The 25,849-nt window shown below is 42.4% G+C and overlaps 1 protein-coding gene across 1 annotated transcript; it reads left to right on the forward strand.

Moving 5' to 3' along the window:
• The first annotated feature begins 19,825 nt into the window (after positions 1 to 19,825).
• CDKN2AIP (CDKN2A interacting protein) lies at positions 19,826 to 24,819 on the forward strand. The gene is made up of 3 exons (XM_080343594.1): positions 19,826 to 20,105; positions 20,208 to 20,338; positions 21,091 to 24,819. Exons 1-3 carry the CDS (start codon positions 19,882 to 19,884, stop codon positions 22,716 to 22,718), a joined length of 1,983 nt encoding a protein of 660 aa, XP_080199720.1. The 5' UTR covers positions 19,826 to 19,881; the 3' UTR covers positions 22,719 to 24,819.
• The last annotated feature ends 1,030 nt before the right edge of the window (positions 24,820 to 25,849 follow it).

Genomic DNA, 25,849 nt, shown 5'->3' on the forward strand with positions numbered 1-25,849 from the left:
TCAGCACTCCAACTGAGTGCCAGAGTCCTTTACACATATTGGCAAGCATATTCAGTGAACTCATGTTTAAAAATGTCCTATATTTGCATAATTTCTAATGTCTTGTATTCAGAATACCAAAATAATAGCCACAGGAATCAAAGCTTTTTTTCAAGGATCTGTCCCTTTCTAGTTACACCCCAAAACTATAAGGTTATACCTTCTTTCTCTCTATTATTAGATGCCTGCTTGAATAAAGCACATGTGAATCAGTGACACAACCATGGTATAAAGCTCGTGAACTGCTAATCTGGTGCAGGGCAGGACTAAATCAAGTTCACAGAGGATAAGTGTACCTTTAAAAATACACAATATCATTTGCATGTACTCTTTAGTCCACTTTGTCCCCTACCTGCAAGCTTGACAAGAGGTAGCACATAATGTGCAACTTCTGAGTTACGCATGTACCTACTGGTCATCTAGCATACCTTAGGGAAATGGTAACAGCTGAGCTCCTTCCTACACCTCTTCACCACAATAACCTTCATATGAGTTTCTACCCACCTGTCAATATTCACTAAACTTGCAGGATTCCAAGTGATTATGATATTTAAAAACTATTTTCTTCTTAAACTTAGCAGAAATTGGTGCATAGATTCAAAACTTATTATGGACAGATTGATAAAGAGCATGAAACCAGGCAAAATAGTAGCATTGCACAGAATTAATGCTGCCCATGCTGAATACATTAAAATGCGTGATTGACAGATCCTAGAAAGTAATTACCATGGTGAAGTCATTAACTAGTGTTGTGTTCACTCTGTGGAGCTCTGCAAACAAAGATTCTCTTTTAGTCTGTCAGTGGCTTAAGAGAATAATATCTTTCTCTTCAGGATTTATGGGCTGAAATACTAAAAGAGTTTGTTATCCGAGTCATACAAATCTATCACAGTAAAGCCTTCACTTAAAATCTCTGTTGATAACACTAGTTGATTGTTACAACATATTCATAATCCCAAGAAACTTTCTTAAGCACAATACAGGTTGCACTTTAGTACTTTAGGAAAAGTATATTTAATTTTGTCTCCCTCATAGCAAATTAGACAATTTTTAGTTTAATAAAGTCAGATAAAGAATGCCTGTCTTCTCACAGCATTGTCTCAATCAAAATATACTTCTGCAACAAAATGTGTTTTGACTGCTGACAACTGAACTGATTTTATACAAAATAATTTCTCTAGTGTCTTGTTTCCTACACACATCAGACAAACATTTGGAGCCTCAGGTCTCTACATATTCATGGCTAAAAAGACATGAATGTGTAGCCTTTGAGACTTTTTCACATAAAGGAGGGAGGCTTCCTCAACTGTAATCAGAGAGGTTTTGTCTATGGATGATTTATTCATATAGTGTGTACATTATTTGAATGACTTAAGAGTATGTACCTGCTAGAATCAATACTTAACATCCAGATGATTAATGGGGTTTGCAGCTTGGGAATCAAGTCTTTCAGAATACTAAAGAGTCAAATATCTAGTGATGTTTATTGGGTGTATAATCACCTTTTAAAAGCATAAATATTCTGAAAGGTCATGGCCTGTCACCTTAATTAGCCAAACCATTAGGCAATTCAGACATTTTATTATCAGTGCTTTTTATTCCTGAGTGCTAGAAAAAACAGTTTTGCCTTTCATTGCCTGCATGGAGAAAGCGCTGAGAAATTGACTGAGAATTGTGCTGAGAAATGTAATGAAATCACTGAGAGAAAACTTCATATAATTTAGTATCAATAAATGGCATTAGAGACTGATCGCCATCACAGAGGGGCTGAAACACTCCACTCTCAACTGGCACGTGTGTTCACACTGCCAGGGCTCCTGTCCTACTGATGGCTTGGAGAGTAGTTTTCGCCCTTTCACTATTCAATCCAGACACTCTGTTGATTCGTCCTACGGCATGTGAATGATAGCTGGATATTCGTCAAGGTATCTATATATCTATTGTGAACTGGATTGAGTCATGCCCTGCACTAGGCTCATTTTAAATTAGCAGTTCATGAGCTTTATTCCATGGTTGCAAAGACTGGACCACTTTAAACTAGAAGCATGATGACATAATAAAGTAATGGAAAACATGGAAAGGAGTCAGGCTTACTGCAGGGAGCTGTGATATAGCAAACAACCATACAGAAAAACAAGTTTAATTTGTTTGCTTCACATATATCTCTTCTATGTAGGCTGCCGTATAGAATAGAACAAATGCCTAACATAAACTCTAGTGTATTATGTCAATAGAATCATCTTTATCAAATGTACTTGTAATCTTGCCAAATATTTTTTTTCTCTCTTAGTGTCTATGGCAAATTTGTTCCCGAAATCTACAGATTTAAGCAACTTTGGTATGGCAAACTAAACATCTTATGTTGGAGCTACTTCCTGGATGTTTGTTACAGACTTACAAACAAGACAAATAATTTGGTTTACCCTGTTTTTATTATTAATACTGGTCTTAAAATTCCACCTAAACCCACCCTCCTTGTAGCTTGCACTGTACTGACATAAAAGGGCTGTTTTGAGTCTAAAGTGCTTATTATTTTATTACTAGGCTTATAGAGAGAAGATGAACAGGACGAAGATGTGATACTGAAAAAGTGTATCTAGCAAAACAGCTATGTAGCTATGCTTGAACTCTGACAAACCTTGAGGCAAAGACAAAATGCTTGAAAGAGCAGAGGAAGATGGGCTTAGGGGTATTTACACAGATTTTGTGCTATACATAATGAGCAGCATTGGTGAAAGCATGGAAGTGAATGTACGAGAGTGCTTTAAAAGACTGGTGTCATCTATATTATGGCAGTGAGGGACTAGTTTTTGGTGTTGTAGATGAGACATGGCTTGGAAAGTAGAGAGAAGTCATTTGTATTTCACACAGTGAACAAAGGGGAGCCAATGACATGGTGCAAAAAAGAAGAGTGACAGGACTGCAACAATGAGCCAAGAAAATGACCTTTGCAATTGGATTGAAAGACAATGAAAGTGTTGTTAAGTGCATATATGTTATGCACATAGCTTCCAGCAGGTTGTTCTAGGGGGAGGGAGGCAGGAGGCCACTGGAAGCTGAGAAGGTAAGATATACCTGAAAAAGATAAAAAGCAGCAACAGGGCAGAAATCAACCTTGGAAACACACCAAAGCCCAGAGATTAACAACTACAACAGCTGGTTTGGATGAGAAAAGAGCCAGCACACGTGCATCCTACCATTGTGTCCTGCTATTAAAGGTTAGAAATACTTTCTAAGACATTCATACAAATCAGACACTGCAGTCTGGAAAGTAGTGGTAAGGGAGACCTGCAACTCAGAAACAGTGTCAGTCCTGAAATAGTTAAGTACATGCTGAACTTCAGGAAAACTGGGCAGTTCTTGGTATTTGTTTTATTAAAACAGAGGTGAACCTCAATTAAGTTTAAAGCAATTGTATTGTAGTTAGGGTCTTTCTCCCAGTGTCTCTGTAGTTTTCCCACTAGGACTTAAAAACCGTGAGCAAGCAGAGATGAAGGACAAGTCTCAAGAAAAAGTCTGTCTCCTGCCAGAACTCTTCAGCACGGATTTGGGGATAGAACAAAGATGTGGATTTGGATTAGCAGGCTACCCATGGATTCTCCCAGCATACTGAATTCCTCTGGATTGTAATGGTCTGGCTATAGCATAAACAGTAAAACATGTCCTGCTTTGTCCAAGAAAAAACCCTTTATTTTCACATTCTGTCCAGGTGTTGTTCTGCCAGGGAAAAGAGATTTGCCATAAGCCTTTAAGTGTTGTACACTGACCAAACTCTATATAAAAAAGTTCCATGTGGACAAATCAGACTACAGCACACATTGAGGGAGACTTGGGAGACCTACAGGAGCACTTTCATGCAGTGATAGCAAAGAATAATCTGACAGCTAGAAAAACTCTGCTGTGAGCTGCTAATTATCGTGTGCTCCAAACCTCTTTTCACAGGCTAAACCCCTTTGCAGTTGAAGCTCTGCAGTCTTTGAAAAGCTTATCTGGAGTTTATCCTTGGGAGGCTGTGGGGAGAAGGAGAGTGACCCTTTCCTAACTAATTATGTAGCTTTATCTGCCTTCTCAGATGAAAGATGAAATTTCAGTTTTGAAGGCTTTTCTATAGTCTCGCCATATTTTTTGCTGCTTTAAAAAAATAGTTACCCAGTTTTGCACTTACTGAAACAAATGCTTTTTGAGGTATAGGGTTCTAATAAATGATCCATCACCCTTTTCACAGGAGGAGAAAAAGTTGCCTTGGTATAATCAATGCCTCTTTCTGTGCCTGCATACAGCTCGGTGGTTTGAGCCTAAGCTGCATCTAGCCTGGGAAGAAATGGTACCACCGCAAGGTTGCCTTATAGTAGGGAGATTATCACCTTTCCAGCATGGCCTGTAAGGAATCAAAGACAGGATTACCCTGTGCTAAGAGGTCAGAGCACTAACAAGATGAAATAGCCCTGTAAATCTTTAATATTCTGCATCCTATGCCTTGGTAGGGTTTTCCCCCCTTTTCTAGGACTAGAATCAACTTGTGTTTTGTTCTGATCTACAAGTCTACCAACTTCTAAATACACAGCCATCAGGTCTTGCAATCAGTTAGTTCTTCATGATACTTTGTCTGGGTTGTCTGGCAGACTTTCACATGACACCGTCTTTTCAGCATAATAATGTTTCATCTGGTCTTTGGTGGGACACAGATAGTTTAGATATCTTTGTTCATTATCTGCTAAATGCATTTCTGAGCAACTCTTCTTACCTAAATAAAAACACAGCTCTACATTTGGTGTTCATTTCTTACCCACAGATTCGCTCATAGTGAATTACGGAATGGTTACATTGTCTTAATTCTTGCTATACTGTTTTCAGCTGTGGTGTTTTTCTTTAAGAAAGAGGGTTTGTTTCCTTATTTTTGGCTAGATTAAATCTGATAACTTTTAAGCCACTGTTCTGCATTTAAATATGAGAAGAAGAGAAAGTACCCTCTACAAACTCATCAGGAGTTTGCATCTCGGAGATAATATATCTGATCGTTTTACTGTATTCAGCAAATACAAACCACAAGCTTATGCTTATGGTATCAACAGTCAAGGCTCTAGCTTATAAATAAAATTAATAACAAGGCAGCCAAAAGTTTAATATTTTGCTCGTGTTGTTGCCAGCTCCCTCTTGTTTATGTAAATGATCTTCATGCACTCGCTGTAGAAAAAGAACTCTGATGCTGGCCCAGAATAAGAATTTGATTTTTGCCCCAGTGTTAGATTTTGAGTTCCTGTCTGCAGTAATTAATTATGAACCATCGCTCCCAGGCTGCCTTCTCTAGTACTGTTTTCTGAACAGCAGCTCCTGATTTTGTATATATAATAATAATTACTTCCCAGGTGTATTACCTTACATTTATCTATATTAAATCTCATGTCTCTTTCCTCTGTCCATCTCTCAAAAGTTGCCCCTAACCTTATTCTCCAGTGAGGAGAGATCCTTTCCCAGAGCTGTTTTGTTTATGGGATGTATTGCTGGAAGTGCGTAATAGGTAAAATAATTGTGCAGCTCCTCCAGATTTCTCATTTCCTCTTTTCTGCATTCCAATTCTGCTCCCTCTCATGTAGTCATCGACTTCAATTCAATCAAGAACAAGCATTTAAAGAGCTGGCCCATTGTCTAGATAATGGCAGCAGTCCCGTTATTGAAATTTCTTAATCCTTTGTTTGGATTAAATTTCTTGTTCTCTTCTGCAAGAGGCATGGGGGATGAGAGAAGAGATTAAACTGTATTACACTGCATCCCAAGCCTACAAAAATATTTAATAAAAGCAACTTGTAAATACTCTCACTGTCTGCTGTTTCTCTGCACCTGAAGGAATTCATTTAATCTCATGCCAGCACTTTCATTTTGGCCTGTTCGGATTCAGTTGTGTCTCTACTGGACTGAAGTTTGATTTTTTAGCTGACAGATTTTTGGTTCTAGCTTTTGGCACAGCAGCCCCAGTATGGTACATCATCATTGATTTGTAGCCTGATGTCTCTCAAGTCTTCTAGAATTCTCTCTGCATATCAGCAAAATGAAGATGAACTGAGATGAGAACAACCCTTCAGGTTTTACATAGCCTTTGACAAGACCTTGCCCAGGAAGTAGATTTGCCTGATCCCAGCCTAACTGAATCTGGGCAAACTCCTCATACACATGAGAAAGTGAATATTTTCCGCCAGTGTCGCTTGAAATGTTCTTGAAATGCTCTATAGAGGCCAACAGTTGCTGCAGTAGCCTGCTCAGAGTCTTGGGAGCTCCTGCTCCCTTTTTGGCTTTGGCACTAACGATCATGCAGTCCCGCAGGGAGGCAGCTCAGCCACGATGCTAATTACAGACTGCAGACAGGAACTCAAAATGTAACATTGTTGAAAAAATCAAATGTCTGTGCTGTTTTGTCTGCAGCTGGTCTCTAATGGTTGCATTTGGGGAAAATCTTTAGCACAGCTAAGAGCAAAAGCTCTCTCTGCTGTTAAGGAAGTATAGTAGCGAAGCATAGAACAGTAGCAAATGCAACAGATTACGAAGTGGCTAAAGCAAAATACAGGATAAAGAAAAATTAGTTCTCAGCAGTTTAACAGTAGGGTGCTCTTAGGATAGTGCTAGAAACGTAAGACTGGAAGAGACCACCTGGGTCACTGAGTCAGTCCCTGCAAACACAAGCTGTCATTCAATACACTGAGTCCAGAATGATCTACAGAATATTGACTCTGCATGCCTCCATATGCAACAGGCCTCTTTCAACATCTTACAATAATCTTAAGACCTACTGTGAACACAAAAAGTCACATCAATAATGTGTTTCAGGAAAAGAACATGTAAAATCATGGACATTGTCAGCGTTTAAGGACACAGATTAACAGCTCAGACTTTCTCCTTTCCCCGTCTCACCATGTGTACTAGCACACTGCCTCAGATCAGGTAGCAAATTTGTATGAAAACTCACTCTATAAAATCGTGGTTCATTTTCAGCCTTGTGAACTGCCTGAAACCAGTCAAAAACAAGCCGTTCTTTTTTTTGTTTGGTTAGGATTTTTTGTTTGTTTGGAGATTTTTGTTTGGTTGGGGTTTTTTTGATTGTTTCTTTTTGGCAAGCTTAGTTCTTGGCTGCAAAGCTTCCAGGACCAACCTACTGCTCAGGTGCACAGACACCAGGAGGGACCATGGTAGGTCTGACTTAGATAAGGAGAAACTGCTATGGAACCGCACTCCAGAGATGAAATTTCTCATTGCAGGAAAGCCAAACAAATGGCTAGCTGCTGTTGCATACAAGTCTGCCCCAACTGGCACTGCTGCTCAATAAACCATTCAATAGCTACTTACTTTCTATGGTGAGGCTTATTTTCCTCTAGTTCAGTTCTCCACAGCCACCAGAGATGTGGAAAGGCATAGCCAGGAAGGAGGAAGAGAAGTAGGACCACCTTACTTTTTTGCACTGGCAAACTGCTAGGGTTGCGTGGTTGCATTGCAAAGCTGCGCTACATAAGAAGTTCACTTTGCATGCTCACACCTGGTCCTGTACCATTTGTGTGCCAGCACCCATAGTCATAAAGATGCACAGGAGCAAGGGTCTAATTAAACTCAAGAAGTCTGGAGGGAAAAAAAAAAAAAAGGCTTTTTTTTTTCAGCCAGGGGTGTTTCTTGATCACATTCACATTAGAGGTGAACAAGATTGACCTGCATGAACAAAAAAAAGTTGACAGATGTAGTAGATAAGGAGTTGGAGGAACTGTGGACAACATTTTCACATGATCCAAGGAGTCCATTCCTAGGCAAGTGTTGGCAATAGCACAGAGCTGGACTATTTGACTTCCAGGTGTTCCTCCCAAACAACATTTCTGTGATTTTATAATTCCATACTACAGGAATTAAAAGCCACACACCAGTACTTACAGCAGGTTTTGTACATGGGCTAAATGAACTATACTAACGAGTGTATTTTAAACCTGCACAAGCTATTTATGACAAGTTTCTCTTACTGGTTTTTCATGTGTCCAGCGTCAAGCCAGCCAGCTCTGCTACATTTCAGCTTTTCTGTGGGAAGACTCCCAACTGGGTGATATTTCTACTTTCCAGCTGCTCAGGAAAGCAGTCACTCAGAGCTTTCTCAGAATGCTGCCATAAGGGCTTCTCTGCCCTTATTCCTTCTACTCTGAGCACAGCAACAGAATAGTTCCTCTGTTTCCCTTCCTAAGGTAGGACCTCTCCTACAGGAAGGACAAAATTCACTTTTTACAACCCAGCCCTTCCCTCTTAATTTAGAAAATGTATATGAATTAGTAGGATTTATGAATCATCTAGGTAGCAAAAAGGGATGTAATATGACAGAAGGCAGGCATTGTTCCTTTAGTTCAGAGCACACATGAGGTAGGGTAATTCAAACACACATTCAGGATGCAAGTGTCACACCTCCACAGTTCTAGGGACTGTATCCAGCAAATGCCAGCTGTAATATATAATAACCATTTATCAGCTATATAAAAAAAGAAATAACTATTAGGATGTGACCTTGCTGGACACATAACATTAGGAAAAAAGTGCCCATGATTCAAGAAGGATATTGAAACCCTAGAAAAAATTCAGACAGAGAGCAGCAAAAATGATCCAGAGATCGAAAAACAGTCGCTACAGTATAAGAAATCTACTAAATGTATCAGGGTAGTGACTGGATGACTGTGCACAGTCAGGTACACATAGAAAAGATACTTGATAGTAGGGGCGGCTTTTCAGTCTTGCAGGCAGAAACGTAACACGATATAATGACCGGAAATGGGAGTTAGACAAATTCATGATTGAAATAAGATGAAATTTCTTAGCAGTGGGAATAGCTAAATACTGGAACAACTTACCAGGTCATAAGATCTGGTCACCACTGCTTGCAGTCTTCAAGGCAAAATGAGGTATTTTCCTTGCAGACATACTTCACTCCAGCCTCTAGGAAAACTCCTGAAGGAAATTAGATAAAATGATCACTAAGGTTGCTTATAGCCTTCCAGCCAGGAAGCCTCTTCATGCAAGTCTATGAATGTACCCTAACAGAGTCCCTGATATGCCGTCTGAGTTGGGGAACGGAGGCTGGGCCTACAGTACCAAATTTATTATGCCCCTCTGGAAGGAATAGTGCCCTCACATCCCAGGCACAAATTTGATCTAAATATTTATCATCTGCTAGCAGCAGATGGATTTTTAAAATTAAATAAATAAACCAGAAATCAAACATATATTGCCTATAAATATTTACATAATCTTCATGGATAAGGTTGGCTTTTGTGTGTCTCTCTTTAAAAGCATTTTGCTAAGTGCCATGACTTTAGAAGTTGGAGATCTCTAGCTGTGCATGCATAAATTTTCCTGGCAGAGATAGTGGAAAAAAACTAATTGAAGATAACATCAAAAAGGATTTGAAAAAAACCCAAAAAAACAAACTTCATTTTCTTTACTACTTCCTCTGTGCATGCCTTTTGCTTAGCAATATCAATTTTTAAAATCTATGTTCCTGTTATCATGTGCTCACTATCACTGTCATACCTTGGATTGAAAAAAACCAAGGTTGATGACATTATAAAGTTTAAAATGATTGCTCAAATCTTCAGGGAACTGAGTCCTTCCTGGTGACATTAAAAAATTTACAAAACACCAGGAACAACCATCCCAATATCAAGAAGCTAATAATTTTAATAATTTTCATTATTTCACAGGTGTCAAATCTTAATCCATTATGACCAAGTATATAATGCTGCATAGTTCTTTGCTGGCTTGCCATGGGCTAATTATTGATGGTTCACTACTCTGTCACAAAACTTCTATCTCATCTGTCAAATGGAAATGAAATAACAGAGAGAAGTTGCTAAAATGACTACTCGAGATCCTTTAAAAAATATACAAGAGGAGAAAGATATTCTATTACCTTCCATCCCAAGGGGCATTCTGAACACTGCCTCTTGAACAATGTTTTTGTTTTGCTTCTTCAGTTTAACTTTTTCTTGCCAATAAGCACGCACCAGCCTTCATACAAACATCAACTTGAATCTTCAAATTATTTTGAAAGCATGCTATGTTCATGGATATATTAATCACTTATTTGAGAAGACAGCAATTCTGCAGTCAGTGCTTTGGGAATACACTTGCCACCCAGTTACAGAGACACAGAATTTATGCTGTGGTCATGATTATATCTCTAACCTGAAACATTGCTTTGTCTCACTGAAGGGGAAAGGTAGGTCCCCTGATAAATGTACTGGAGGAGATTGTGCTTTGCTCTTTGCCATGCTGCTGTCTGCTTCCATGACCTTGCAGTAGATTCACAATTTCAATAAAGTTATGGTGGCTGAAAAAAATACCATCCCCATCTTTCCTGCCCCTCTGTCAGTACTTACTGTCTTAATTAAGAAGTAAAACAGCAGAGTTTTGAGAAGCAGCTATGTTGGATGTCCATTATTACACAGCAACAACTCAAAGCCTGAAATACATGCTTAAAAGGTCATCTTCTGTTTTTACCAAAGGGGAGGTAATCCCTGGCACAAAGCCACATTTGACACCTGTACATGGCAAATGCATCTGTTACTGCAGCTAAACCCTACAGGGGTAATGAACAAGAGGCCACGGGCAAACCATTTCTCTCTCTGGATGCGCACATATGGCTTGATGCAGCAGTCTGTGAGGAATCCTCCAGCCAGGTCTGAGCCAGAGTCACAGGCACTGTGTATCTACAAGACCACACTGTTGTAACCAACCTAATTAGCACCATGTCCATCCTAATTAGCACCACCTACCAACAGGGTTAAGTACTTATGGTGCAGCAACAGGCATATGCAAGTCTACAGCTGCTGCTTCCTATTCTGCAAGTAACCTGAGAGTGTGTGTTCTGCTAAGTCCTGTGCTCCATTGCAATGTGTAGAGGTGCCCTCTGTCATGTTCTTTCTTTTCAACAGCAAACACAGATAATTTTATTTCATTGCTTCCAAGGCAATGCAAAACTTCACTTACTGCTGGTTTTCCATACACTTTCTATTTAACTGAATAGGGAAAAAATACTTAGCATACCAAAATACTAGAATAAAATATGTTTAGGATATGCTTCTACATATGTCTAAAAAGAACCCAAACAATGAAAACAACTAGGTGAAAATAAATCCCTAAGCCTCTATACTCAGCTGCTCATGTAAGCGCTGACTCCCTGCTATCTGGTCTCTGGGGCACTAATTTACAATTCTGTAAGATGTTACTGTAAACTGCTTAGTAGGAATGCTATGTCCATTTCTACAAGCATGAATGATGATCCAAGGTGTGAAGAAACAGAAAATCAGCCTCTGGTGTTTATATATGACCTTAGGGAAGTAAATCTCCTTCAGGGCATAGCTTTGTGAGTTTTTGTTGGTTTGGTTTGGTTTTTTTTTTAAAAAAAGTGTGGCAGTTTAATCCCCTCTAGCTTCTCAAATAAGCTGATAAGACTATGCCAATTTCAAGCTAATACACGGACAAATTAAGTGTAGTAATGAAATCCAAAATTCCTACAAGCACATAAACTGGGCATTATCAGTTGGCAGTTCACCATGTGTTATGTCATGGTAGAAGAAATCTTGAGAGATTTAAAGGATGCAGCAATTGCTTCAGGGAGGGTATTCCATATGTCGCGAGTGACCAAAAGGACATCATTAACAAAGCTACAAGACAAACAGATGGAGGAGATATGGAGACTGAGAGAGAAGAGGACAGTAGATGACAGGAAAAGGCAAAGTAGTGAAGTGTGGTGGTGCAATCGAGAACACAGCTGAGCTGACAGAGCACCCAGCTGCTGCTGAGCGAGTGGGCTCCATGGGTACACGGCAGAACAATCCGGCAAGCCCTTAGAAGAAGTGAATGCTTCTGTGCCATGTTAGCTCCCACAGTTGGCTCACTGGGCTGGGATAAGTACCAGTGTTGGCACAAGGGAAGCGTCAGGAACCAACCCATGATGAGGGGTGAGGAAGGAGGTGCAACACTACTCTTTCAGCAGTAACTAGCTATTAGTTCAGCTTAGCTCTATCGTCAAAATCTGGTCACGGCTCAACAGCTACCAACAGCGCCATATACACCAGCACAAGCCACTGCTGCTCTGCAACCCCATGTCTCTCACCACTTCTCTCTGTCCCAGACCCAACCCCTCAGTTGCACCAGCAGAAGTGTTGCCTGATAAACTAGATTGGAGAAATAAGCTGGTTGAAAAACGTGCCTCCCCTTCCTCCACCATGCCACTCTTCAGCCAAATCAGGTTCCTAATCTGGTTTACTACACAGCTGAGCAAAACAACTGTGCCAGCAAATTAGTGGGCATATCAAAGTGATAGGAGTGAATGGCTGGGAGCAGAGACTATCGTAGGCCAGCACAGCTGCCAAAAATATTGTCAAACTGCGCTGTCAAAGGGCTAGAGGGCTTGCAGAAGCAGGGAAATCTATGGATATACTAAAGAGGTAAGTACAAAAAGAAGCCACAGAAATAGGCCATGGAGATAAGCACAAGAATAGTGTTTCAAGGGATTTTTTTGACAGGTCAGGTCAGGCATAGGAAAGGAAGCTGTCATAAGCAGGATGAGAGATAACAAAAGCCTTAAAAAGCATATCTGTGATATGGACAGAGATAAGAGGAGACTTGAGAGAAGAAAAGGAAACAAAATTCATATATATCAAGATAAACAGGTCAAAAAAAGAGAGTGGAGGCAAAGATGACTCCCAAGTTCCAGGTCTGATTGACAGAGAGTAATTGTGTGCTTTCCAGGCAGGATCACATAGTCCCTACCCAAGAAGAAACAGGGGTCCTTGTGTGGGGACTGCAGATGGAGTTTCAGGTCGGGAGGTTCTCTGAAATACTATACATTTCCTCAACAGGTGGAAGCTTTTCATTTTGAATGAATTCCTATGTAGTTTTTCAAATGAGCTCAAAAGTTAACATACTTCCAGCACTTGTTCATAGTAGAAGAGGCCAGTATTGACAGCACTGCCATGGAGAACAGGGACCAAATATTTTTCAGATGTTTTGCAAACCTTCACCCAAGAATCTAGAATGGGCCAAAGCTGCACCTTTTAGCCTTTACGTTTTTGCAGGGGCAAGGGGTAGTAATATTCAGAAGCTTCCACTCTGCTTCCACTGTAATTTTGCTACTGTTAAAACCTAGATCTATATCTAGGAGTGTTTAAGAGCTGGTTTTGATGACAAATTATTACACCAAGATGGAAAATTAGTCCACATTGTCTGTTTCAGTAACGGAATGAAAATGTAAGCCACTCTATCTTTTTGGAGTTATGCTTAACTTCTGGAGATATTTCCATGCAATCCTGTCTCCTTCAGTGCCATCCAGTGGAATTAGTGTGAAATATGCACAAGGAGGATATACAAAAATACCGCAGCACACAAAACAGCTCTCTGTTTTCAGGAGGTGCTGTTCATAGCAGGTAAATTGCAGGTTGTCAGGAATATTGGTATAACAATAATGAAAAACAGAACCATGATTTTTCAATAGCAATAATTCAAATTAGATCTGGCATTGTTGCCTGGAGTCTCAGGAAAGCTCCTTATATCATTTCTAAAATAGTTATTTGTGTCTGCAAAATATGTAGCACATACAAAATTCATACTGGTACAGCATGGTATAAAGATTTAATAGCATCCATTTGTGTAATTCACCTATCCACAACCCAAGCCAATATAATATTAGTTGTAATTTTTCTTTTCCTTCAAGGCATGAATAGTTTGACTTAAGCAGTACAAGTATCTAGATTTATAGGTGCTTACACTCTCAATAATACAAGTATTTTTAAAACATATTCACACATATCTGTATTGTATTACATATGTATGTGTAGGTAGACATATATGTATACACATATATGCACACACACAAATAAAAATTCACTATGTTATAGGCTCATAATAGATTATTTTTTTCAGGAAAGACCTCCTTGCCCGTTTAGTGCTTTCCTGAATCCTCTTGAATTACAATGAACTCATGCCAATATTTGCATTAAGATTCCAAAGGCTGTTTTCTTGCTTTTTCCAACTCTAGGGTACAGCTGTCTGCCAAAGGCCTAAGGCTTCCTACCTAAACACTCTTTAAAGGTGGCTTGCAGGATGGATTTCTGCAAGTGAAAGGATTTCTACCTCTTTTGTTCCTTTATAGCACACAGAAAAGACAAGAAAATACCTTCTACTAAATTAGAATGGCAGAATATTTTCTTGGTCTTACTTACTGTCAAGGGTTTTAATTGCGGGGTGACAATAAAACTGTGGCAGATGTATTGTTAACCTCCTCTCCCCCTTCAGCCCCCTCCTTTCTCCGCCCTTCCCACTGAGGACAGGCGATCAGAGGGAAAGAAGGACAGAGAGAAGAGAGTTGGGAAAATTAAAAATGTTTTACTAATGCTACTAATAAGAATAGAGAAAATAATACAAAATATACAAAACCAATCTTGAAAGTCTCAGCAACTGCAGAGCCGGCACCTGAAGTCCTGGATTGGACTCTATAGCCAACCGGAGCTGGATTCAGCCTGTCACTAGGCCTCAGTTCGCAGGGACGAGTAGCAAGGTCCTCTCCTAATGTCGGCCATAAGCAAATGGGAAAGGGACGAGATCCTCGTGGTCTCCCACTTTTATATGAAGTATTCACATGAATGGAATGTTATACTCAGCTGGTCAGTTTCTTGGTCACCTGTTTCTTGTTGCCCGTCCCGCGAGAGGTGCATCCATTCATTATCAATAAGTTTGCATTCCATTGCTGTGTTTACCAAAACATGTATCTGGTTCTCCAGGAAAATGCAGCTAATATGAAGGCTTTAACTGACAGGCAAATTCACTAAAAGAGAAACTTGTTTTTTAACAAAACCAGGACACTTACCCTTGCAGATGCCTACTGCAACAGGAAGACAGCATTGAAAGGCTGTCTCTGTACTGTCCAAATTTTAACTCTCCTTTCTCTGTATTCAGATCCCAGTGGTTCCTCTGTTAATGCTCCCTTCCCATCACAGCTTGTTCCTTTGCTCAGAATCAAGAGTTGATTCTGTTTGATTTTGTCTGCTCTACCACTGTACTCTCATTCTTCTGGCTTCCTCACTGGCTTCCACACATTTATCCTTTCTAATTTCTCATTTCTTAGTCCTAGGCTCCTGACATACAGTCCCTCTCCAATTCCTCATCTATATGTACTTCTCCCCTTGCTTTGAACTCATTTACCTTCATTTTTCCTTGATAATTTAATTTCCTTTCTCACCTAATCCCAGTATCCTATCCCTATTAGTTTCATGCTAAGCTTTTCTACCCCCTAGTAGTTTCAGTCTCACCATCACCTCCATACTCACTGTTTCCCTCCTCTCAGTCTGCTCCTTGTTCCTATCAGACATGCTCAAGCACAGGTGAAGAGGAGAAAATGGCAGGTTTTTGGGTAGCACAGTGGATGATCTCCACAGTCTCACTCTCAGTCCAGAGACCCACCCCAGTCCACAGTGGCAAAGAGAGGACTCTTTTGGGCCCTGCAGCCCACAACTGGGGTGGACCTGACTGCAGTAGTAGCAAGGATGGTGGGAGCACAGCCTAAATGAGCAATGTGGAAAATGCATTTCTTCAAAGGCTTATAAATTATGCTAAGTGTAGTCAGAAGATCAGATGCCCCTCGTCCCAAATCAGTTTTTTGTAACAAATTCGATGTCTGCTCTAGAGTGTAAAGGCATTCAAGCACTTCATAGATAAGATCTCCACAATATTTTATCCTAGACAAAACCCCATTTCCCTGCCTTTGTTCTTAGATCATGTTTGCTAGCAGTACAGCATCCTAAACTGCCATTCTCAATATGGAAAATTTCACACCAAACCATGGACCTTAGCAAGTGCTGTGCTACCTAAAGCATAGTTTAGCAAGCAAAACTTGGGAAGTGGAATGCTACCTTTAGCTGTTCCTAAAGCTTAACAAACTCATTTAAAGGAAAACAACTGACAACCCTATTGTAGGCATTGCTATATATTTCAAGTATAACATATTACTAAATGCAAAATAGTATTTAAGCTAGTAATAAGAGCGAATACATGCAAAGAAAAATTATCAAATCAGCTCTTCATTTTTACCTTTAGTTTTATCCACTGCATTACAGAATATATTTTCCTCAGTTGAGAAATCTCAGAAGAGTACATGATTTTGTAGCAAAACAACAGTTACATAATTGTGGTCAAACAAAACCTACAGATTTACTCTAACTGCCTTTCCTTTGACAAGCCTGCATAGTTGTTAATGCTCTTTTAGTAAGTAATTTATTCCAAGAATTAGTTTACTGAACAATAAGGACTGGCAACCTTGGCACATGCAGACTCCCTGGAAGTGCTGTCCCTTGCCTGGCAAGAGCTCTGACGATCTGCTCCAGCAGCACACCTATGTTATCTGAGGAAACAGTACAATGTCTCTTCACCATGCTTCTTCAAGCTGCATTTCTAATGAACTTAAGCCAGGACTCTCAAGTGTGCTGTTACTACTTGTGGCAGGGACCAATCTACAGACGGAGCTCAGAGGATTCACTGCACCAGGCCAGTAAGACACCACTCTTAATGCATTTCTGTGGCACTCTGAGCTTTCCTTTGCATTGCTGTGATGTTGAGGGCACACTTCTCATATGAAGCTGAACAAAGAGTGTCACTATATATTAACCTCAATTGCACAGAATGTAATTGAACTCAATGGGGCTACTGCCCTCTGTTTCAGCAGGACTTGACTTTGAAGAAATAATAATTCACTGGTTTACAAAGGCAGAAATAAACTTTCTTTATTATACAGGAAGTGCAGGTGCAATACTGTGATTATAGATACTAGTATGATTCACTTTGAGATTTTAGTTATATCTTGCCAAAAGAAGCTATTATCAAGCCCCAAATGACTTTAACGACACTACTATCAATGTGGCATTTAGAAGTTCCCTCCCTGGTGGGAACAAAAACATCTCTTTTCTTCCAATGTTGAAAATTAAATGCACAGAATTAGCACCATCAATGAGGTGTTTAACTTCAAAATTGCCTTTCCTGGTGAGAACGAAAACACTACTTGTTTCCTTTTTTAAAATTAACAGCAGTGTTTCTCTCTCTTTTCTACTACACGCATTTGTTTAATCAACTTGAGAAACAGTATGTCTCCAGTGCTCAGAGAGCACTGCGAGAATGCAGCTATCTGTGTTTGCCTGCACGTGCACATGCGTGACATCCCACACTCCGGGGCTGGGATCTAGCCTGTTTCCAGTGTGATTCAAACACACAACAAAGTAGAAAGAATATGTCAGGAAAAAACAGGTAGGGAAGACAAAAGGTTCAATTTTAGTTCAAGTCATCTTTGTGCCAACAAGGCCACATTGATGCAGAAGGAGCATTAGAGAAAATTAACCCAAAATTAACAGCATCGGCTGCCAGAAAGGTACCAGACCATACAGGTTGCTCACTACAGACAAAAAACTGTTGTGAGCCATTCCAGAAGTATGCACGACTGTCCTCTGCCTTTTCTCTAGATGTCACCTATGTTTGTGTTCACTCGTATTGTCGGTGGACAAAGAGGTGAAATGGCTTTCAGTTGATGTGTCCTCCAAAATCGGGCAAGAAAAAGTTGTTCTCCTCAGTCCTTGAGCCACTCTAGCACCAGATACTCTACTATGCTTTGTAGCTATGCTCAGTCTTCAACACTCCCTAGAATGATGCTTTTGGAGAAGTCCAGGTCACACAAGTGATTCCATATAATCGCATACATGTGGGGCGACCAAGTGCAGACACAAAAGTCTGAGATGTGGAGGCCTACCTCTGATGTTTGGCACCAGGAGCTGTCATTCACCCATCAACACCAGAATATGACTTCTGGGGATCCCTTTGAGTGTATGGGATTGGCCCTGTCACCTGCTGGAGCCTCACCCTCCTCAGCTTCTACTCTTAAGTGGTATATGACCAGATGAACATGGATTAGTTCTCAGTAACTTGGCAGCTCAGATGGCTGCAAAGGAACACAGGGCATTCAAGGCTTGCTGTTTGCTCTGCAACCTTTGCAGAAGTAAAGGCAGCCCTGTTACAGCTACTCGGGCCTGGTTGAATTCCTGTGGTCCCTGACGGGCACATCTCAAGCCTGGACCAAGCCCCAACTAGCTTTGTTAGAAAGCGATCTGGTTCACTGAAGAGTGTGAACAAACAGGCTGGCAGCACAGCTGATCTCGGCTCAAGCGTGACCTTGAACCTATGTTTGCCAGGGATTCCCTTTATCTTTGTCTTCTAGAGTCTGTATTGACACTGGTCTAGAACTGTGGTGCTGTTTCTAAACCTTCAGACATTGTTTCTAAACAAACCCATTGCTCCACATCACAGCGTATACAAAATTTCCACGCTTTTCTTGCTGTACATGCAGACACAAAACAAGAATGAGTTTTTCAAGTCCCATCCTACTCATTCATTACTATTTGCTCACTCTCTGTCACTGAATTACTCTTGGCAATGCATGACATAACATGGCATGGGCTAACAAAGAAAGTGAAGGAAAAGCACTTCCACTCTAACAATGGATACAGAGCAAAAGTGTGCTGGAGTATTTTTTCCTGGCTTAGTCTCCTTAATCACTTAGTTTTGCACCACAGAGGTACTACAAGTTAGATCACTACACAACAATTTCCATGAAATAAGACATTAAAGTCACTTAAGGAGAAACACTCCTCCTTTAAATGCAATGTCTTGTAGTTCAGTCATGATGACACGTAGGTGTTAAAAATTGAAAACTTAAGCAAACACAGACTTCTAATTCAGGAAGAATAAAATCAATACAGCTCTCCTGGGACAGCCCTTTGGAATTCAAAACTCTCTCCAATGCAGTAATTCAGCAAGCTCCATCTCAGCAGACCAAAGCTTGGGCTGTTTTCACAGCATGTTCATTACTTTTTCAAACAGAATTCTCCAACTGGTTTTGAACAAAACTCTGGGGTAAATTCTGTAATGTCAAGACAGCCCAGAGTTGCACAAGCTATTATTTGAACCCTCTGCAGCCAGCAGCCTACTTACAACTCGTCATTTATTGTTTCCTTCAAAATGCTACAAGAACCCATTTCCTTGCCACCACCTTCCTATCACACACCAAGGAGGCAAAACTATGAATTGGTCCCATAACTCCAACCTCAGCAAGACTGGAACGGATCTGGAAGCAGAATGATGAAACAAACCCAGAAGTAATGCTCCTGTTCCCACTTTTACCAGGCGGAACGCCACACAGGTAACCGTGCCCATGCCATACAGGCAGCCTGTCTGGGCCGAGGATGGCAGGCCAGTGGCTCTTCACTTCTCACACTCTTCCAAGTACCAGCCTGACCGTAACAATTTGTGTGCAGTATCCACACCTGCCCTGTGAAACACCTCAGGCTCCAACTACAGTACAAACAAACAAAGGCCCAACCGAAGCCAGTCCGCGGGCCGTATGAAAATGCCTCAACGGGAGCAGGCGCAAGCGGACACGACAGGCGAGATGTCTGAAGGGCGAGGTACTCGCCGTGACCCCATGGCCAGCGGGCGGGCGGCCGTCCCAGCCCCGGCCCCGCCGTGGGGCTCCGGGCCCTGAGCCCCGCCTCCGCCCCGCCCCGCCCCGCCCCGCCCCGCCCCGCCCCGCGCCGACCGTTAGGGCTCCCCCTCTGGCTGCTGACGGCACAATCCCCTCCTCGTTCGCCCCACCTCGCGCGCCGCAAAGCCGCCTGGGGCGGCAGCGGCGGGCTGCCGCGCGCGCCGGTTGTGAGGTCATCCCGCGCGGCCGGAAGGAGCAGAGCGGGGCCGTTGTTTCCGTTGTGCAGGGCGGTGGAGGGCCCCGCGCGCGGGGCCATGGCGGCGGGGAAGGCGGCGGCCGAGCCCCTGGGGCGCACGGCGGAGGAGGTGGCTTGGGCCGAGGCGCTGCGCGGGGCCTGCGAGCCCGAGCACCACTGGCGGCACCGGCGGGAGTTTCTGCTGCGGAACGTGGGGGAGCCGCCGGCGGCGGGCAGCGCCCAGCTCCAGCGCCTGGTGTCGCTTTCCATGGTGTGGGCAAACCACGTCTTCCTGGGCTGCCGGTGAGTGCAGGCCGGGGCGGCGGGACCCGCGGGGGCGCGGCGCGGCCGTCTGACGGCGCCTCTCCCCTCCCCTTCTCTTCTCTCCCCTTGTCGCCCCTGCAGGTACCCGCCGCAGGTCATGGAAAAGGCGCTGGAAATGGCCGAAGGCATCCAAGTGACCGACGCGCCTGTCCGCACCACGAGAGACGAACTGGTTGCCAAGGTGAAGAAAAGAGGCATATCAAGTAGCAATGGTTAGCAGATCATAGCTGTGACAATACATAGGAGTCTAGAAAATGCTTGTTTTTGAATGTTCTCCGTTTACCTCGGGCTTAGAAAGTACTCAAAATAACTTACTTTGAAAACTCCTTATTAATCGTTTCCCCTATCTCTGCTATTTTACCTCATAAAATACCTGTAAAATAGATGTAATGCATAAGTATTTTGTTGGTAATGTAGAGCTCTTGTTTTGAATTTCTACAACTGGTGCACTTTAAGCTGATTATTTGCTTAATGTGATGTAGACTATTGTAATCCGGCTTAAATGTATTATTCTTACTTTACCTTTCACACTAGTCAGACATTGTTGCTTTGTGAGAAACTTAAGTTTCTCAAAGTGGTATTTTAAAAATGGTTTTATGATATTAGTAAACAATATAAACTTTTATTTTGGGTCAGATAGTCTTAAATGTATTAAGTCTTTAATATACTTTGGTCATTTTTGGTTTGGACTTCAAGAATACTAATATTAATACTTGCCTACAGGTCCCAAACCAAAATCTGAAGTCTTGCACATGAGTACTTTTAGTTTTTTTGTCCAAAAATGCTAAAATATTCTGAAATACTAGGTTAATGCTTGAAATGGCAGCTCAAGGTGTATCCCTAATATATACCATTTAAATTCGCATATATTATTGTTAGAGGTTTTTGGAAAATAGATTGTTTCTAGATGGATATTTCATAGAGCAGAAATTAAAGAGGATAACATATTTTACTTGTTTTGCAGAAGGGGTAGAGGAGCCCCCCAGGAAGCGAGCTGTTGAGAAAAGCAAAGATTCTAAGGATACTGGAAAGGATATGAAAACAAGCAAGGCAGAAGCCCCAATGGAAACAGAGAGCACATTGCCAAAAAAGCAGGAAAAGCATACCAGCAAAGATCCAGAAAGCTCCCAGTTAACTTGCAGCTCAGATCAAGAAATGGTCATGGCATCAGACATAGAAACAGAAGGAAAACCTGCTAATGCTGAAAATACCACTGAGCAAAATCCATCTTCATTTGAAAAAGAGTCAGGAGAGAAACCTTGCTCAAGTCCACTTAAGGAAAGCAAGTGTGAAAATGCGCTATCACCTGAAAAGAAAACTACAGTAAGTGCAGTGCCACAAGCTGCCCCGCAGGCAGAGGTGGTGGCTGCCGTGGTGCCACCGGCTGCCAAGAGTGCCCCCCAGGCAGCAGCAGTGCCAGTGGCTGCCAAGAGTGCCTCACAGGCAGAGACGGTGACAGCAGTGGTGACAACAGCTGCCAAGAGCAACTCACAGGCAGCGGCAGTGACAACAGTAGTGACACCGACCACCAAGAGCGCCCCACAGACAGCAGCGGCGCCACCAACCACCAAGAGCACCCCGCAGGCAGCAACAGTGCCACCAGCTGCCAAGAGCACACCACAAACAAGTGCTACATTGCTGTCTTCCAGAAACCAAGCGAGTGCCCCAGCGTCGGTGTCCAAGACCAGCGCTCAGGCGGGCACCTCGCTGCTGCTGGCACCCAAGAGCAGTGCTCAGGTGCCCTCCTCACTGCTGCTGGCCCCCAAAGGTGGGACTCAGGCAGGCACCTCGCTGCTGCTGGCTTCCAAGGGCACTGCTAAGGCAGGATCTTCACTCCTGGCTTCCAAGAGCAGCGCTGAGGTGGCTGCCTCGTTGCTGGCCGCTCGGAGTGGCGCTCAGCAGGGATCCTCACTGCTGACTTCCAAGAGCAGCGCTCAGGTGGGTGCTTCACTGCTGGGCACTCGTGGTGGCACTCAGCAAGGTCCCTCCTCGCTGGCGTCCCGGGGTGGAGCTCAGGCAGGTGCTTCCCTGATGGCTTCCAAGGGTGGCATGCAGGCAGGTTCACCACAGCTTGCCTCCAAGAGTGGCTCACAGGCAAGTGAAAGCCCTGCTAAGGCTCTGTGCAAACCATTAACCAGCGAAGATGCAAAGGAAAGACAGCCTTTTTTCAACAGACTATACAAAGCTGTAGCCTGGAAACTGGTTGCTGTTGGAGGCTTCAGTCCTAATGTAAATCACGTAGAACTTCTGAACTCATCAATTCAGTCTGTAAAAGCTACGTTAGATGTTGCTTTTGTTCCCCTGAAGGAACTTGCAGACTTGCCTCAAAATAAGAGCTCTCTAGAAAATATAGTTTGTGAACTGAGGTGCAAGTCTGTCTACTTGGGTACTGGCTGTGGTAAAAGTATGGAAAATGCCAAAGCGGTTGCTTCAAGAGAAGCTTTGAAATTATTCCTCAAGAAGAAAGTTATTGTGAAGATATGTAAAAGAAAATACAAAGGTAGTGAAATTGAAGATTTAGTACTTCTGGATGAAGAATCAAAACCTTCGAATTTACCTCCAGCTTTAAGAAATCCTCGTGAGATCTTGTAGGCGAGAATTGCTGTTTGTACCGTGTATATTTCAACACAAGGACTGAGGGTTAATTTTGTACTTTAAAAATGTAGGCTTCCAGATATTTTGTATTTCTTTATCAGTTTTGCAAGACAATGATAGTCCTTTCACTTGGTAGCAATTGTATAAACTTGTTAGAGATGACAAGTGCGCATTTAAAGGTATGCCTTAATATATAGCACACTAGCGTGCTGTTTTATTTGCAAAATAGTCTACCTACGTCTTCTATTTTTAATTAAATGATTAAGGTACAACTTGCTGTTTAAAACCTGACAATTTTGTAATTCTGACGATTTGATGGCACTGTTCAGTTGTCTACTATGTCTTTTTTAGCCACAGAAGTATGTAAATAGGGACCATAATACTTGAATGATTGAAAGTTGTTTAAAAATTTCAGTCAAAAAGTTGAATCATCTGTTTCAGGTGTGTTGCTCATAATGTTCGCTCATACTAGGAGAGAAAATAGTTGGGTGACTATTTTTTACTAGGAGACAAAATAGTTGGTTGACTCTTTTTGTGGGATGTTTTCGTAACACTGGCAATATCAATGACACCCTGATCCCATTTAACATTATACTGGCAGGATAGATCCCATTTAGCACTATACTGGCAAATTAGCAATTAGCAGTCAAGTCACAGATACTTCAGACACCAAAACTCTGTAAGCAGATTTAATTTATATTGTGAAATATTTACGTTGTTTTCAGATAAACACGGATTTCTATACTAGGCATATTTTGACTGCTACTAAACCAATAAAACCTCCGGGATATGCTTTTATAGCACTTTGGTTTTGGCTATTAAATATTCCAACCATTTCAATAACTTTGCAACACCTTAAGAAAAGCTTTACTTTTAGTTGCTTCAAGGTGTAGTTCCACAAGGAGGAGTTGTTTTTTTTGGATGCATAGCTGAAATACTGTAAAACTGATAGAGTGGACCTATAGAATATCCATTTCTACTTTTGTATCACTTACCAAGATAAGAAAAATGAAGATGCTGCTGTCTCCTGGAGACAGAGAGTGTATTGTAAAGCATTCACGCTGATTGAGCCCTTTTGCTACATTTTTACGCAATGTACAGATGGTTTGAAGCAAAGAAAGTAGATTACCTTTTATTTTCAATGTTACTGAAATAACCTGCACAAACTGCATGTTTTGATATATTGCATAATGACATATAATTGTAAAAACATGATGTCTTCAGTGCTATTTTGGATTAATCTTGTCTGATTACAGTAGCTAGTGTCATTTAATGGAGACCTGACACTTGACTGACAGATCCATTGATCGAGTAGTACAGCAGTGATTAGGAATTCCTGGGATCTCAGTAGTATATGTGTCCACTTAGAGACTTCAAGTTCTTTCGTGATTTTGGGACTAAACCACAATGGCATTGTTACACTGTACCCTACATGATTTTGAAGAGCCGCGGCTGCCTGGTCCATAGCACTCGAAGCCTGTAAGGCGCTCGTGCTTCCCCATGCCAGTTGAGAACTTCCTCCATCTGATAGCTGTGCTGCAGTGCCTGCGGTCGCCCTTGGCTCTAGTTAGGTTTCTCAGGAGCTCCCCCTCTGTGTTTCTGGAGCATCACCTGGAGTTTGGAACGCGATGTGTTAAATTGCATCTCACACAGCTCAACAATTGGAGTGTGTTACTAGCACAGAGCAAGTTTCATGCTGTATATAGGAGTTGTGTTCATGCCAGGAAGCATGAGATCTGTTTTCAGATCCTCACCCTGTTCGGGTAGAGACATGGAGTGACTGTTTTTGTGGGGTGGGAATTGCGCCCTGCACCCTCTGAAGTACAGCCTTTCTAGCTGTTTATTTCGGCATCTTGAGATCTCTGGTTGAGAATTGCAGCAAGTGTTGCAATGTGAAAACCTGTGTTTCGTGTCTGTAAAGCAAAGCCAACAGTATTTACCAACCTCGAGAAGATGTTGGGGTGACTGTGTTAAAAGGCTGAGGTGCTAGATGCCTTTTTAAAGTCCTGACTGAAGCTTACTTTTTAAAAAATTTTATGAATGTTATTCCTCTTTGATGTTTGGTTGTGATTCATTAAAAGATGAGTCTGTAGCTACTCTTAATAGAAACTGAAAGTGGACGTGTTTTTGTTAATTTCACATTCTGCATGGAAAGCAGCTCAACAGGCAAATTCCAGCATACAAGTATATAAGCATTAAGCGTTTGAATAAGAATTTATTAACATTTCATTAACCCTAAAGTAAGAAAAAGCATTTTGAAGAACTGGCTGTGGCAAAGAAGTGTTGGTACAGTCCCATCAGCTGTAAAACCTCTGAGTCTCCCTTCCAGGTGCTGTCCTGGTCTCTAGCAATTTGGCCACTGGCCTTTAATTGTCAGACCCTGCTGATGAGGACCATCTGGAACAAATGCACAAACACTGTGGGTGTGCAAAGTTGTCTCGGGGGAAAATGAAACCAACCGACCGAAAGAAAAACCGACCCTGCTTTTTGAGCGGGAGTGCAGGAAATTGCAGCCATTAAGCATGACTCCGTTTCCTCTGAGGGCCGCTAGAACAGCTCAGGCCCGCATGGCTGGTTCCTTGCGGACAGCGGCTCCGCCGGTTGCTGTTAGCGGGTTACCAGGTACATACCAGTTCTGGTGGCTACAGGTGAAAACTTCCTCCAGCTTGCAGGGGAAGTGAGGCGGGGCGCTGGCCACGAGGTGGCGCTAGAGCGTCCCGCCGGCGGGGTTCCCGCCCTGCCCCCAGGCCCGCGCAGGGGCGGAGCTGCAGCGCGCCATTTGCTTAATGTATTCCTGGGGGTGGGGCCGCGCCGGTGGACCCTCCATGGGGCAGGAATCGCGCCCCCCGGGAGCGTGGCGCTCCTATGGGGCCGGTCGGGCAGCGTCCCTGTCTGTGCACCGGCTGCGGAGACCAGCAGGAAGAGAAACGGGGCGGAGTGCACTGCTCGCCCTATCCTGGGGGTCTCCTGACCGCCGGCCGATATAAGCTCGCGACGGGGAGGAAAGGGGGTTGTCGGGATGTTCTGAAGACCTGCTCGCTAGGCCACGCACGGAGGACACTGGTTCCTCATGGGCCCCGCGCCCGCCTAGGGGAAAGTCCCCGGACCGCCGGCAGAGAGTGCCGGGC

This window comes from Nesoenas mayeri (genome assembly GCF_963082525.1).
Source record: "Nesoenas mayeri genome assembly, chromosome: 4".
NCBI classification, from domain to species: domain Eukaryota; kingdom Metazoa; phylum Chordata; class Aves; order Columbiformes; family Columbidae; genus Nesoenas; species Nesoenas mayeri.

Excerpts from the sequence above, each read along its gene's own strand:
- CDKN2AIP (XM_080343594.1), top strand. The coding sequence starts at position 19,882 with ATGGCGGCGGGGAAGGCGGCGGCCGAGCCCCTGGGGCGCACGGCGGAG. Across the intron at positions 20,106-20,207 it reads CACGTCTTCCTGGGCTGCCG|GTACCCGCCGCAGGTCATGG; the intron begins GTGAGTGCAGGC and ends TCGCCCCTGCAG. Across the intron at positions 20,339-21,090 it reads AGGCATATCAAGTAGCAATG|AAGGGGTAGAGGAGCCCCCC; the intron begins GTTAGCAGATCA and ends CTTGTTTTGCAG.